A 14,377-nucleotide genomic window follows, 5' to 3' on the forward strand; every position below is an offset into this window, starting at 1 on the left:
TGTGATTTCGTCAAAATTAAGGGCATTTGCTCTTTGAAAGACAGTGTGAAACACAAAGAAAAAAAAACTAGCAAACTACATCTTTGATAAAGTGCTCATATCCAGAATAAAGAACTCTCAAAACCCAGTAAGAACACAACTCAAAAAGGGGAGGGGGAGCAGGAAATGTAAAGGCAATTTATCAGATTTACCAAGGAAAATAAACACCTGAAAGAGTGTTCAATATCATTAGCCATTAAGGAAACTCAAAGGAAAACTACAATGAGATTCGACTACACATCAGTTAGAAAGGCTGAAATGAAAAAGACCGACCATAACAAATATTGGTGCGTCTTGAGGGTGTAGGCCAACTGGAACTCTCATACACCGCTGGTGGGGGTGTAAAATAGTACAACCACTTTGAGAAGCAGTCTGGCAGTTTCCTAACAAGTTATAAACACACATCTGCCCTATGACCTAGACATTCCACTCCTAGACCTTTACCAAGAAAAATGAAAGCAGATACCTAAACAGACTTGGATGGGGAAGCGCATAGCAGCTTTATTTGTAATAGTGAAAAATGGAAAACAACCCAAATGCCCATCAACAAGTGAGCAGATCAAATTGTGGTATATCCATACAGTGTAACACTATAAAATAAATTTTACTTAGCCATAGAAAGGAAGAAACTATTGATACATGCAACCACAGGGTGAGCCACAAAGTAATTATGCTGAGTCATAAGCCAGACACAAGAGTAGACACTGTATGATTTGCATTTACATAAAATTCTAGGAAATGCAACCTAACATATTGGGCCCGGAAGCAGACGAACTGTCGTCAGAGAAACAAGGAAACTTGTAGGGACCATGGATATGATATGTATATGAGCATGACCGTAGAGATGCTTGCACGAGGGCTCACATATCTCAAAACGCATCAAAATGTGCCCTTTAGTTCTGTGCAGTTTCCTGTAGGTCAGTACCTCAATCAGGTGCCTTTAAAAAAGAAAAAGGTAATCTCGCGTCCAGGGTAGCACGGCTGGTAAGTGGCAGAGCGAGATTCAAACGCAGACGTCCGCACCCGGAGCCCGCGTCGTCAGCCCCTGAGCTCCGGGTAATCAGAGCCCGGAAGAAAGTGCTGGAAGGGAGCAGAGGCCGAGTGCGCGGGTCGCGGCCGAGTTAACGATTACCGGTGGGCGGGTCCTCTCGGCCCCTCCCGCCCGCTGCCCCGAGAGCCCCGCGCCGCCCGCCGGCCGCCGCCACCTGCTGCTCGACCGCGTCCGCACCTGCGCCGCGCCCGCCATGGTGAGGGGGTCGCGCGCCGCTGCACGCGGGGCCCGGGCGCGCGGGAGGGCGGAGGAGAGGAAGGGGCCGATCGCGGGGGGGGGGGGGGGGGCGAGGCTGGGGTACCGTCCCTGGGAGCCCCTCGCCCGCCGGCCGGTCGCCGGGCTTAGAGAGCCGGGGTCTCCGCCCCGCTGCCACCCGCACCCGCGGTGGTGCTCCGGGGCGAGCTAAGGCCGAGAGAGGGGCGGGCGGTGGCGCGGCCCTGTGACAGTGAGGCGCAGCCCAGGCCTGGCCCTGCTCCCAGGCCCATGTCGCCGGGGCGCCTCGCTGCTGCAGGCGGGGTGTGGGCGGTGGCCCCAGGGCAGGGGTGGGGTGGGGGGAGAGGCAGCTGGTGAGCCCGTAGACAGCGCCTCCCCCTCGTTGCGGGTTCTCGTCCACACTGAGAGGAGGGGGGCGTGTTTGTGTCGGAGTGTGAGTAGGAGAGAGGGTGGGTGTGTGCTACTTTGCGCGTGTTTTCCTCCCTCCTCGCCTGCACTTGTGGCACAGGGGCCGGGAAAGGCCTCCGTGCACCGGGCGGCAGCCCCTGGGGACCCGATTGCTCAGGGGCAGCCCTCCTCCAGGCTGGGTTTGCCCCCAGGCGGGCCCGGGCCCTACTTCAACACCCCCACTGAAGGAGAGCCCTGGCAGGGGAGGAGTGTGTAGACTGGGGAGGAGTGTGTAGACCAGGGAAGCTTTACTAAACAGCCCCTTTCTGGTCCCAAAGTCTGAGGAGCAGTTGGGACTGCGGTGACAGCTGAGAAGGCACTTGGAAAGCTGTGGCTTCGAGGGAGGGGAGTGGGGGGGGGTGAGGCCGGTTTTGTGTCCCTCCGAGGCCCCAAAGATGCAGGGCAGGGCGGGTAATCAGTAACCTGAGCGCACACTCCCCCAGATGGCTCGGCCAGGCCTGGCCAGTGATTTACTAAGCAAACACTGCCCCTTCCCCCACTCTGATCCCAGCTCTGATCCCAGCTCTGAGGGGCTTGGCATTTCAGGCCCAGGCTGTGAAACTTAGGGGATCCTGGAGGACTCTAAAGGGCAAGGGGTGCCTCCTAGGAGCTCATTAGTACCCACCTACTTCTGGGCCAGAGAACTAAGCAGTGGGTTCTGATGCCTGGGCTGACATCATTCATCCTGTTGCCTGGATACACGACCAGGCTTATCAGCCACTGAGAAAGGGCAGGCTCTGGAATGGAGCAGGGGTTGGGCGCAGGATGCAGATCTCGCAGAGCCCAGGAAAGGAGCCGGACCAAGCTAGATCAGTCCAGAGAAAACAAGTGTTTTCAGGAGCGAGAGAAAGATTGACTTTGAGAAGGCCTTAATGCTTTTCTCCTTGGACCCCACACCTGCAGGGCCTGACAAGCCTGCTAGCCCCAGAAAGTCTCCTTTTACAAATGCAGATGGCAAGCCCTTAATAAGGGCTTTACTAAGTGTCCCATTGGCTCCTCTTGCTGATCTGAAATGGTGGTTCTGGGCCCCTTCTACCTTTCAAGCCGAGGGAGGTGAGTGCCGCAGGGCCGCCCTACTGGACAGTGGCAGAACTGGGGCTCGAACCAATCCTGGGGACACCCACCATGGCTGCCAGGCTGCCGGCTGCCTCATGAAGCTAAATCAACCTCCCTCACCTTCTCTCCCCAGACCTTACTGGTTCATTTTCCCTTCAACACTCTAGAGTTTCTGTTGCAGAAGTCTCAATTCTGGGGTCCCTTCAGTGCCTGGGCCTGGATCCATCCCCCCGAGAATGGAACCGGCCTTTGCTTCCTTCTGTTTCTGAGGGTTCCATTCGGGACCCAAACTGTGTGCCAGCTTGGGCTGCCTGGAGGGCACTTTACACAATAGGTAAATAGGCTGAGGCACTAGGTTTGCCAGTCGCCCTTGGCCAAGTTCCTTCCACGGTGAGCCCGAACCCTGGGGCTCAGGCTCCCCAGGCTGACGGAGTAGACAAGAAGGTGGGAATCCGAAACCCCCAGGCCTGGCAGCTGGTACTCAGAGGCTGCGTGGGGGGGAAGTAGTACCCGTGGGTGTCCACTGTGGTGTGGTGAAGAATCACCTGGAAGGTGTTTTAAGTGCTGGCTCCTTTGCCCGGGCCAGGGATGCAGACTTACACCCCGTCTGAGAACAATGCCTGTGCTCTCACAGACGGAGGGGGAAGTGGGGGGCAGGGGGAGGAGAACCGTGGTCATTTTCCCTTTCCAGGCCTCAGTTTCCTTGAGTCACAGTGCGGGCATGGGGGTGAACTGGATACAGCCCATAACAGAAAAAGGAAGGTTGGACAGTCATGGGTGCTCTTTTTCTGAAAAGTTGTATAGTAACACGTTTGCATCTGGGCTTGATTTTGCTTTTACTCCCTCATTAACATAAGAGACGTATGGTGGGGGGCGCTCTGTCAGGCTTTGGGGGCAGGGGTGTGGGGGTGGGGGGGAGTGTTGATCAGCCCCAGTGACTTGCGTCACACCTCAGGATTTTGTTCTCTGAGCAAGGCGTCAAAATCTAAGAACCTATCAGTGCGTGAGCCAGGGCCCCACCCCCAGGGCAGGGTGCCACCCTCAGCACCTCCCTGCCCGTTGCTCTAGGCCACGCTGCCAGAGGACTGTGGAGTCTGGCTAACTTCTCATGACTGGGGCCCTCTCCGGGGTCCTGGAGAAAGAAAGGCCCGTGGGCCTCTTTTGATTTCCTCTCCCAGGCTGGCAAAGCGCACAGGCTAAGTGCTGAGGAGAGGGACCAGCTGCTGCCAAACCTGAGGGCTGTGGGGTGGAATGAGCTGGAAGGCCGAGACGCCATCTTCAAGCAGTTCCATTTCAAAGACTTCAATCGGGTATGTCGCCGGGTGGGACAGGGTTTCTGAGACTGGGGCGGATGGGGTTACACCCCAGAACTTATTCTCTCCCTCAAAGCCCTGCTACCCGAGCCCCTCAGACACCCCCCAGTCGGGCTGGAGTGTCATCCTTGGGGACTGGAGAGAGGGGAGACGGGTCTTGGGTTCTCCCTGCCTGGAACTCTCGAGCAGCCCTCTCTCGGAGCGCTGACCGGGTCTCACTTCACTTCACAGGCCTTTGGCTTCATGACGAGGGTGGCCCTGCAGGCTGAGAAACTGGACCACCACCCCGAGTGGTTTAACGTGTACAACAAGGTGAGCGGCGCGAGCCTGCGGCGGCCGGCCGAGTCCCGAAGGCCCTTCGCTGGCCTTGCTTGGGGCCTCCCCGCCCGCAGTCGGCCTGTCCGCTCCTCCTGGTCCTGTGGGCTCCTTCCCGGGGTCGACATGCAGGACAGCCAGGCTCACTACACATTAGAGAAGTGCCGCTGAAAACGCTCGCGGAGAACGTGCGGTTGAGGTAGACAGTAAGCAGGCTTCGAGAAGGCCGAACCACAGAAGGCAAGGCTGTGGGGCTCGGCCGATTCGTGGCTAAGAGCGCTAAATAAATGGCTTAAATCCTCCCGGAGGTGCGGAGGAATGAAAAAGTGGTCACCGGAGCTGAGAACACGCATGCCCCGCAAACAGATCGGACTGCATGCCGACCGAGCGCGGGCATTGGACGCCTGCCACGGGCCACGACGGGAGGGTTGGCACCGTCGCTAGAGACGCTCGGGAGCGCAGCCCCCAGGCAAGAGCCTGGTGACTGGCTGCTTCCCTGGAGCACGTGGTGTGGCCAAGCCCCGCAGCCGGGACCCTCTCCTGCTCCGGGCCGAACTTCTGGTTTTGTTCCAGGTCCACATCACGCTGAGCACCCATGAGTGTGCCGGCCTTTCGGAACGGGACATAAACCTGGCCAGCTTCATCGAACAAGTAGCCGTGTCCATGACCTAGGCCCTGCCCTTCCTCTGTGAGTTCTTCAGGGGAAGGGGGTGACTACATCGGGAATCCAGGGAGGGAACCGGGGAGCCCTGAGGTGTGGCTGCAGCCCGAACGGCCAAGTGGATGCTGCTGCCTCCGGCTAGGGGAGAGTCCTTGCTGTGGAAGGAGATGCCAGCGCCGCCGCCCTTTCCTCCCCACCCCGCTCTTCATCCTCGGCGCTCTGTTACACGTACGCTGACTACGGTCTTCCCTTGCTGGAAGACTTCCCACAGCTGTAATGGTCTTCTTGCCAGGCTGTGTCCTGCTCCCTTTCTAATTCATTTCCCAGGAAGCTGTGTCCGAGATGCACCAAGTCTTAGCTTAGAAACCAGGACCCTAAAGTCAACCCCGCTGTATGTGACAGAAACACGTGTGCTTTTGCCTCAAATAAAACTAGTGTTTCACTTGGTCTCAGGCTCTAGAATCTTCCTTTCCATAAGTCAGTCCACATTTGAGTCAACAGGCATTTAAAGCCCTTATTCTGTGGGAGGCACTGTTCAAGGCATTGTGGGGGTGGAAATGGGACCAGACCACCCTGCCTTCGTGTAGGGGAATTAAGCAGGAAGCAGTTAACTACCACTAGGCAGGACGAATGAAGGCAACACTAGAGGCAAGGGCAAGAAATGAGCTAAGGGAACACGAAGTGACGGACTTGTGCCTCAAAGACCTGAATGGGATTCCTGAGGCAGGGATGGCCGAAGGGGCACCACGACTAGAAGTAAAGGTATGCAGGACACCTGTGCTTATGCACGGTAGGGTCTACGACTAGAAGGGCAGTCTGCGGTCTACAACATCCCAGGGGAAGATTTCAAATCCTGACAGTGTCTTGCAGTTTCTTAGAGACATAGCCAGAGTCTCAAGGCTTGCCTGCTTTTACTGTGTAAGGGAGAGGACAAAAATCCTAGCTTAGGAGGTGATGGGCTGCTTAGCATCTGAGGAGTTAAGGAGCAGAGTCCTACAGATCAGTCCTCCAACCTAGTAACTCTAGGATAGACTGTTCCCACTAATGTGCTGTGACTGGGAAAAGTGGGGGGGGCGGGGCACAGAGCACAGTCTCGTCTCTCCCCAGTGCACGCCACGTGGATGGCAGTCCGCATATGCCATGATGCAAGACTGTGGGACGTCCTTCTCCGGATGGGTTCTCATCCAAGATCCCCTAGCCTGAAGCTGCCTGCATTCCAAGCTGACTTGCAAATGCTGGGGTTCCTTGGAGCAGGCACTTAGCAAAGTCACGACCCAGTCATCCTGGATAACAAGGGCCAAAAAAGAGGCAGAGGTGGTGTCTGAGAAGTAAGCATATTGTTGGTAAGTGGCACCAGCAGGATCTGAGGGCTAACAATACCTATGTCAATAGCAGGCTCTCAGAAAACTTAAAACCGATGAGAGGTGGCTCAGTCGTTAAGCGTCTGCCTTCGGCTCAGGGCCTGATCCCAGGGTTCTGGGATCGAGCCCCACATCGGGCTACCTGCTCTGCTGGGAGCCTGCTTCTTCCTCTCCCACTCCCCCTGCTTGTGTTCCCTCTCTCGCTGGCTGTCTCTGTCAAATAAATAAAATCTTAAAAAAAAAAAGAGAGAGAGATTCCGATGGTAGCCCCCATCTGCTCCACCTCTGATTTCCCTTTTCCTAAGTGTGCTTTCATCTGAGGACTGAGGATTAGGGGACAGAAGCCACCAGACATGGAGGTATGGGGCACGTGTTATGTCACCTTCCTGCCTCTGCTTACCCACCGGATCAGGGGCTGAAAGACGCCAACCTAGAGGGCACTACAGTTCTATGAAAGGCTTTGATGCGGGACAAAGACATAAGCGATACTTTTTCAGAAACAAATGTTTATTCTACAATTCATGCAAATAACTGAAGTTATAGGGGAAGATGTTAAGGAGAGATTATGAAAAAGAAAGCCCAAGAAAAAGGATGGCATTTAAGACTCCAACTCGCCAACAGCTGCCTTTTGCTGACCCAGAATGTAGTTGGTGGCTGTCAGGTCAGGCCTCTGTCATTACTTCTGCCACTGCTGGGTCTGGGTACAGGTGGCTCGTTGCTACCAAGAACCCACAGAGAAGGCAAAGGGGTTTGCAGCGGTTAAGTAGCAGGTGTAAGGACCCAAACACCAATTCTTGGATGGGGGGGCCAGGCCCCCTAACCAAGCATATTCTGGCCTCATCCTCTAGGGTTAACCCCAAAGCAAGTAGGTGCTCAGGAAACCAAGTCATTTAGCAGAAAACTAGCAAAGACGGCATTCCTTGGCTTGATTCTGGCAAAGTCCAAACAGGCTGAAAAGCTGGGTTGCCCGAGTGACAGGCCCCAGGACCTTTGGAAAGACTTCTCACTTCTTACTTGTAATGAAACAAGAAGCACAGCAGTTACATGTGCAGAGATATTCTGAGGGGTTCCATCTGCTCCCAAACCAAATGCAGGGCTTGGAGCCAGTGCCCCGCTGGGGCCCACCCAGGAGGGTTCAATCCATCATTAAGGTATAGGCAGGAGATGGTGAAGAGGACAGGAGACACAGGGCGGGCCCGGACCCTGTGGAATGAAACACCTGACTTCCAGACCTCCTTAAAACAGGTATGGCCAACAGTCCTGGTGAAGCCCCCCGTGGAGGTGCTCTGGCCCACAGCTCGTGCCCAGAGTCTCCGTGGCCACACACAGCCATTTCGCCACAAGGGGGCGATGTCCCACCAGCAGCCCCACCCAGGATCTCCCACCGACCCCTACATAAGTGAATGAATGCAACCAGTCCCGTTGGTGAAGATTTCGGTCATTTAATTACTGAATTGCTTTTTAAGATATTATTGCTGCAGTTAGGAAGGGAGCACTGAGCTGGGAAGAAGGAGGTTAAATACAGAAGAGATTTAAAAGAGGCAAGTACCATTTTCCAAGTATAAAACCAGTAATATTAAAAGTGACATGGCAGTATAGTCACGCGACTGCTTACTCCGCGTGGAAACCAGACAGTACAGATTCTGCAGAGGCCAATGTGACATCTGCTAGCAACACGACATCTGAAGACCTTCTGCCTGCCTCTGCCAGACTAGGTGTTCCTCGGCGCGCATAGAATGAAAAGCCCACAAGTGTCGAGGGAAACTAAGGCTTGTGATATAAAGTGGCTACAGTAGATCCCTTTGAAAACACCACCGCCCATGGGACGACAGGGCCGTCACAGCAGAGGAAGGGCCGGTGGACACTGCAAGCAACAGCACGCTCTGTTGGGCACAGGCGTCTCCGTTTCAGCAGCCGACAAACCACAGTGGTGCCCGCGAGGCGGTTCTGGGTCCCTGGTCTTCCTCCAACAGCACGAGCGCGCTGGTCTCAGAGCTCCGGCCACAGCACCCCTTGGAGCTGCCCCCCAGTTCGGCGACGGGAAGGAACTCGGCTCCCGTGTCCAAAGGATCTTAGCCTCTCCCTCTAACACACACACACACACGCACACACACACACACACACACACACACCCCAACCTCTCCTGGAACCCACCACACCCAGGAGGAACACACACACACACACACCAGCCCTGCAATGACACGGCCAGCTAGTCACAGTTATTGTGGAGGAAGTACAGTGCCAAAGGCCACTTCAGACAAACGTGCTACGGAGCCCGGGGGAACGTCTGGTCGTCCTGGCTCCCCCCGGCCAGCATTCCCAGCAAGGGAGGCCGGAGCAGGGCAGCTGAAGAGGCTGAATGGTTCAGGAGTCCCTGAGAAGGGGAATGGAACAGAGGATATTTTCCCCTGACTTATCCTAATGTCCTCCCCCACCCAAATAAAAGCCCAAAGACTGGCCCGTTTCCCCTAGGGCCTGGGTCAGGAGTAGCCCCCGCTGCTCACTGCTGAGGAAAAAGGCACACGATATGTCGTCTTCAGAGGAAGACAGTGGCTCCATCGAGATCGGGGCCCTGTGCAGGGGCGAAGAGAGTGAGGAGTGGGCACAGGGTTTGGTCCTGTCCCTGAACCACCCTGAGCAACTAGTCTTAGGAAGGAATCCAAGGCCTCAGGCCCCAACTGACAGTTGCCATCATGCCTTCCTAGTCCAAAGCTAGCCGGGGCTGAGAAGAGTCCAATAGCTGAGGCTAAACTGCCATATAGTACCTCTGGGAGCTGGACAGACGGAAAGAGGCAGGAGGGACACACGAATGGGGAGGGACGTTTCCTTGCCTGGAGGCTCGCTCACACCCTCCTTGCAGCCACCTAGGGGAAGTCAAGGCAACTCGTGGTGCTCCGAGCTGTTCTTCAAGCAAACACATTCTCATACGTGATGGCTTACAGCAGTGGGGGAGGGGAGGACCACCACCAACTCTGGGGACGTGTATTCGAATGTGACACTCAGAACTTGAGAAAAGGCTCTGGTTTCCAATCCTCAGCAGCCCAGGAGAGGGTTCAGGTGTGCTCTGACCACTGCCAATGCAGACAGCACCAGGGCCGGAAAGGCCTGGGCTCTCTGGAAACCACATCTTCTTCCTAATCCAGCGGAACAACCACAAACCCATGGGAGCACAGTTTCAAACACACATTTCCAAAGATGGTGGCCGCCAAGTATCAAATGGGGACAGCAAAGGGCCACTCCAAAGCCTGCCTTGATAGACCGAGCAGGTACGCTCGGCCACTCTAATCCCGCCGAACAGGACAGCGGCCTGTCCATCTGTGTCCTGGAGAAAAAAGCTGAGGTGCACTATGAGTGACTCTGTGAGACAACCCACCTACTCAGAGAGGAGGCTGCGAAGGCCTCGTGCTTACAGGGTGTCTAACTCCCACCCGGAGAAACATCTTCCGATCTGCCTCACCAATCTGCCTGAGAGAACAAAGAAAACCTTCTTTACCACATACACCATCCCCCAGCCTCCGTAAGGACTCAGGACAGGTCAGAGCTGCCACACAATGATTAAGTCAAGTTGAAAGCTAGAATGTTAGAGAAGGACATGGCTAAAACAATTCCTAGGGTAACATTTGAGAACAAGGGCAAAATAATTAGGTAACGGACTCCTTCAGGGTCTCCACATTAAAGACATGGAAGGATGACAAGAGGAGGAACAAGAATCCTGAGGATCAAGCCGTCTCGTGGTCTGTCTCGTCGTGCTCCACGGAGCAAGACCAGATGCTCAAACTGCATGTGGCCTGTTCCACACCCCAAGAACCCTGTGAAGGCCAGGAGCCCCTCGAGGCCACAGGGGGTCCAGGCTCAGCGGGGTTTCGGAGAACCATTCATCTGGCTGCTCTGAGTTACAGTGTCAGTGCTGAAAAGGCTGTCCAAGAAGACCGAGGACAATTCTGCGACCAGGTTCCTGTCGACAGTCGTCTGGGCCATGCCGTAGATCGCACCCTACAAATCCAGTCAGAGAGCGTTACTGGCGATGAGAAGTATGGGGGCAGAGATGAGCTGTGGCTCTGATCTCCCTGTTTTCCCCATCCCTGCCTTCCATATCCACTCCCCTCCCCGGCTCCATGCCCACCCCAGGCAGTTCTGCCATAGAAAGTTCCAGAGAAAACAGGCTTATTATCTTTCCTGTGTCAAAATTTTCTGTTCAAAGGGACACGACCACCACTTGCCTTTGTACGACACATTCAAATTTACAAGGTGCCTTACTTGCAGCACACCTCACTTGAGACCAAAGAGCCTGGGAACGGGTGAGGTAGGGGTCATCAGCTCTAAGGAATAAGGGTTACGCAGATGGGACAGAGGCAGGAACAGACTCGAGGTCACCTGGTTCTCCCGAACCCCCCACGACACCTAAACTTCCACAGGAAGAAAAAAATCCCAAGCATCCCTACCATTCCTGTGGTCTTTGCTTTTGGGTTCTTCATGATTTGAGTGACAGACTCCCGGATGTCCTTTAGGAACTGTATGGCTACTCGCTTCCGGGTGTGTACTAGCGTGATGCAGAAATGGATGCTACGGGAGAGGAGAGAGACAGGCAGAGATGAACCTTGGGGAAAGAAAGCAAAGTCTAAAATACAGCAGCCCCACATACTGGAATTTACCGCTCGCTTTTTCATGTTATTTGTGACAAGTGTTCCCAGTCCTGGGAATCGGGGCTCTCAAATACATGGGCTGTCAAGCACGGGCCGGCACGGGGGCTTCATGCCTCCACGTGAGCAACAACATCCCGACAGAAGGGAGTACGGCTGTCTGGTCTGTCCCACCCCTCCCCTCAAAAGCTGTCAACTGCTGTGTCTTCAGCCATGGGACCACCAAGGGGGTGCTCTCCTCCTAGATGATAAAGCCTCACGGACAAAGGGCCACAGGGGTCTTGAAGGACTTCAAGGCACAGAAGAAACTCTCACGCCCCCTAGAGGGAAACTGAGATACAGAGGGATCACGAAGAGGAGGAAGCCGAGTCCAGGGGGGACTAGCAAGGGCACCACGAGGTCAAAGGCTCGGGGTATACGGAGGACACCGGGGAGACCTCTGCTGTCGGGGTGCGGTGTTTATTTACAGGCATTGTGGGAGATGAGATGACAGAAGCATAGTACAGGACAGAGCAGTGGGTCTGAATGATGAGAGGCCCTGTGGAAGGTTCTGAGCTAAGCATGACTTAGGCAAGGAGCGCGTCGGCGAAGGCAATCTGATGGCGGTGTATGAGATGGGGTGGGGAGTACACAGCCCAGGAAGAGGGCAGGGGCGCGGTAGAGGGGCTCGTGACCGACCACCAGTCTCCAGAATTGAAAAGCTCATCGTCTCATTCTTGATACTGAGTAATTCCAGGTGGCAAGACGAGAGCCCACAGATACTCCGTCGGCCCCGAAGCGCTGGCCTCGCTGTCCGTCTCTAGGCTGCGGCTCACCCCGCTACCCGGGTTCTTGGGAAGGCCCGGAGCAAGGAAGGGCAGGAGGATGCTCTGGCTTACCTGGGCGGGAACTGCAGCTGGTTCAGGTTCCAGCCCTTAGCAGTCATCAGGTTAAACAGTCGGTAGATGTCAAAATCTCGGGAGCCCAGAGCAATGACAGACAACTGAGGATTCCCGAAAACAAAGATGCCTTTGATATTTTCCAGTCTTAAACAAAAAAAGGAACAGAAAGGACATTTCAGCCACATATACTCCTCTTAAATCATGCAATGTGTCCCCTATAACACAGTCTAATCTTTTAGGGCTTCAGGTCGCTCACCTTTGAAAATCAGGCAGCGAGACTGAGATCAGTGGTTCCCAAACATTACAAATATTCAAAGGCCCAAACCCCACTGAGCTCCAATGAGTCAGAATCACTGGCTCCTACCCTGTCTGCCCAACTTCCAAATTACGATGTGCCCCAGGGGCGTCTGAGGCATAAAAGACACGCTTAAAAAAAAAAAATCCTGGCAAAATAACCCCTCCATCTCTGCAAATTAAAAAGTCACATATGTAATCCCTGAAGCAAGAAATGGTAGAGCAGTTCTCAACAGATGGGTGTATCAGCCGGGTATACGCAGGCTTTGTTCGAACGAGACATGCCTACTGGCCACTTTCACTCGCCCTCCAGATTCTGAAAAAGCCTCCCCAGTGCGGCTGAACCAGAGACAAGCCGGGGGCACATGAACAGCTGTGTCAGACAAACGTGCAGCCTCCTCCTAGCCTCGTCTCAGCCCTGGGTTTCCCCGCCTGCCCTTCCCATTCCCTCTGCCTCTGACGCCGTTCCACCAGCAAGTCTCCGAGCGTGCGCCCTGGACCCGCAGCTCCACCATGCACCGGGGCCTCCCAGACACGCAAGTGCTCAGACCCCCATTCCAGATGGACAGGTGAGAATCCCAGAGTGGGGCCCAGCAGCCAGCGTCGCGCCAGGCACGCCCGATGACGAGGACGCCCGCTCGAGTACGAGAACGGCCATCTAGAGCAGTAAGCTGCACGGCGTATCAGCGCCTGGTAGGAGCTGCCGGCCGTGAAGACGCCCTCGGAGACACGATGGCCTCTGCATGAAGCCTGGGTCTGACCCTCCAGGTCCCAGCAGAGCAAGGGAGCGTCTCCTCCCAGGCCAGCACCACACTGCTAAGCTGCTGTCCTCAACCCCTGGTCGCTGGGGGACGGGGAATGGGCTGCGAGCACGGCTGCGTGGCCAGGCAGACGCCTCGAGCCTATGGGCAGACCAAGCAAGAGACGAGGCGGAACCCCAGTCCTCCACACATACTCTGACTTGAGGAAGCGAGTGGTTTTGATGATCTGTTTGGTGGCTTCGACATAGCCGCTCTCACCGAAGTGCATCAAGGCAGCCCAACAGGCTGCACTGATGCCTCCAGGCCGGGAGCCCGCGATGGTCGGGGAAGCGTAGATGCCGCCCTGCCAGTCTGTGGCCACGAAGAACTGGTGGCTCCTGTACTTCTTGTCACTGTAGAGCAGCACGGAGGAGCCTTTGGGGGCGTAGCCATACTGCGGGGCAGAAGCAGAGAGGTGAGCGCGGCTCCGCAGGCAGGCCCGCCCCGCCAACTCCTCACGCACACGCTCCTTCCCGGCCCGCGGCCCCTCGCACGAACACTCAAACTCAGAACGTTAAGGGTGGAGGGCTGCAGGGATGGGGCTGAAATGCTCTCTGAGGGCTGAGGCGTGCGAGCCCCCCTCGCCAGCACGTGGTTTCTCTGATGTCAACAGGACTCCAGCGCGGTGCGTCGGGATGCAAGAAAGATAAATTCCCACTGGAAACTGGGGAAAAGGCCGGAATTCATGACACCTGGAGCAACTAAGATCACGCCCTGACTCCCTTCCCGTCTCTTTTGCTCAGTATTGTACTTCCTTTGTAAGAACAGTACGGTGTTCAGAATCTAGAAGCTACCGAATCCAGCCTAAAAACAACCTACGTACTTGGTTTCCTTGCAGACACGTGCCCTCCTAGCGCGCTGCCTCCACTCCCTGGCCCACACCGGGAGAGACGGCAGGGAAGACGGCAGGGGCAGGGGGCCGAGGCGAAATCCAAGCAGAGCTTGACAGAAGGAGCGCGTGCAGAACAGGTCTCCACTAGACTCGCGATGAAAACAAGCTCTGCGAGCGTCGTCGGAACAAAGCACCCACTCCTGACGCTGCTACTTCTCTCACGTCTGCATGTAGCTTCAAAGCGTTCCTGACCAACCTAGACTTAGTTCCCGGCCACCGGGGGTGGCGGCATCCGAATGTGCCTGAGCACGCGGTTCTTCCCTTTCCCAAGGGACTCTCCCCTTAGCGGGCGGCTGTCACGTAGGGCTGGCAGCCAGCGTGGCAGCTACAGCACTAGCATACGTCCTCTCGGGAATTCTACTATCCACTTCATCACTACCCTCCACCCCCCCAAGAATCGCAAAGCTTCAGGGA

General features: G+C 55.6%; 2 protein-coding genes across 2 annotated transcripts in view; one reads left to right on the top strand and one right to left on the bottom strand.

Annotated features, from left to right (window-relative positions):
- Positions 1-1,034: 1,034 nt before the first annotated feature.
- PCBD1 (pterin-4 alpha-carbinolamine dehydratase 1) lies at positions 1,035-5,542 on the top strand. The gene is made up of 4 exons (XM_045783577.2): positions 1,035-1,286; positions 3,985-4,116; positions 4,351-4,431; positions 5,008-5,542. Exons 1-4 carry the CDS (start codon positions 1,284-1,286, stop codon positions 5,104-5,106), a joined length of 315 nt encoding a protein of 104 aa, XP_045639533.1. The 5' UTR covers positions 1,035-1,283; the 3' UTR covers positions 5,107-5,542.
- Positions 5,543-7,882: 2,340 nt separating this feature from the next.
- The window catches only part of SGPL1 (sphingosine-1-phosphate lyase 1), a 52,500-nt gene continuing 46,005 nt past the window's right edge, over positions 7,883-14,377 (bottom strand). Inside the window, exons 11-14 of the mRNA XM_045783321.2 lie at positions 13,227-13,465; positions 11,975-12,121; positions 10,899-11,019; positions 7,883-10,449 (exon numbers count right to left, since the gene is read on the bottom strand). Of these exons, the coding sequence (XP_045639277.2) occupies positions 10,309-10,449; positions 10,899-11,019; positions 11,975-12,121; positions 13,227-13,465 (648 nt within the window). The 3' untranslated portion in view covers positions 7,883-10,308. The remainder of the gene's footprint in view (positions 10,450-10,898; positions 11,020-11,974; positions 12,122-13,226; positions 13,466-14,377) is intronic.

Source organism: Ursus americanus, chromosome 6 (genome assembly GCF_024610735.1).
Source record: "Ursus americanus isolate L20-20 chromosome 6, mUrsAme1.1.p, whole genome shotgun sequence".
In the NCBI taxonomy this organism is placed as follows: Eukaryota; Metazoa; Chordata; class Mammalia; order Carnivora; family Ursidae; genus Ursus; species Ursus americanus.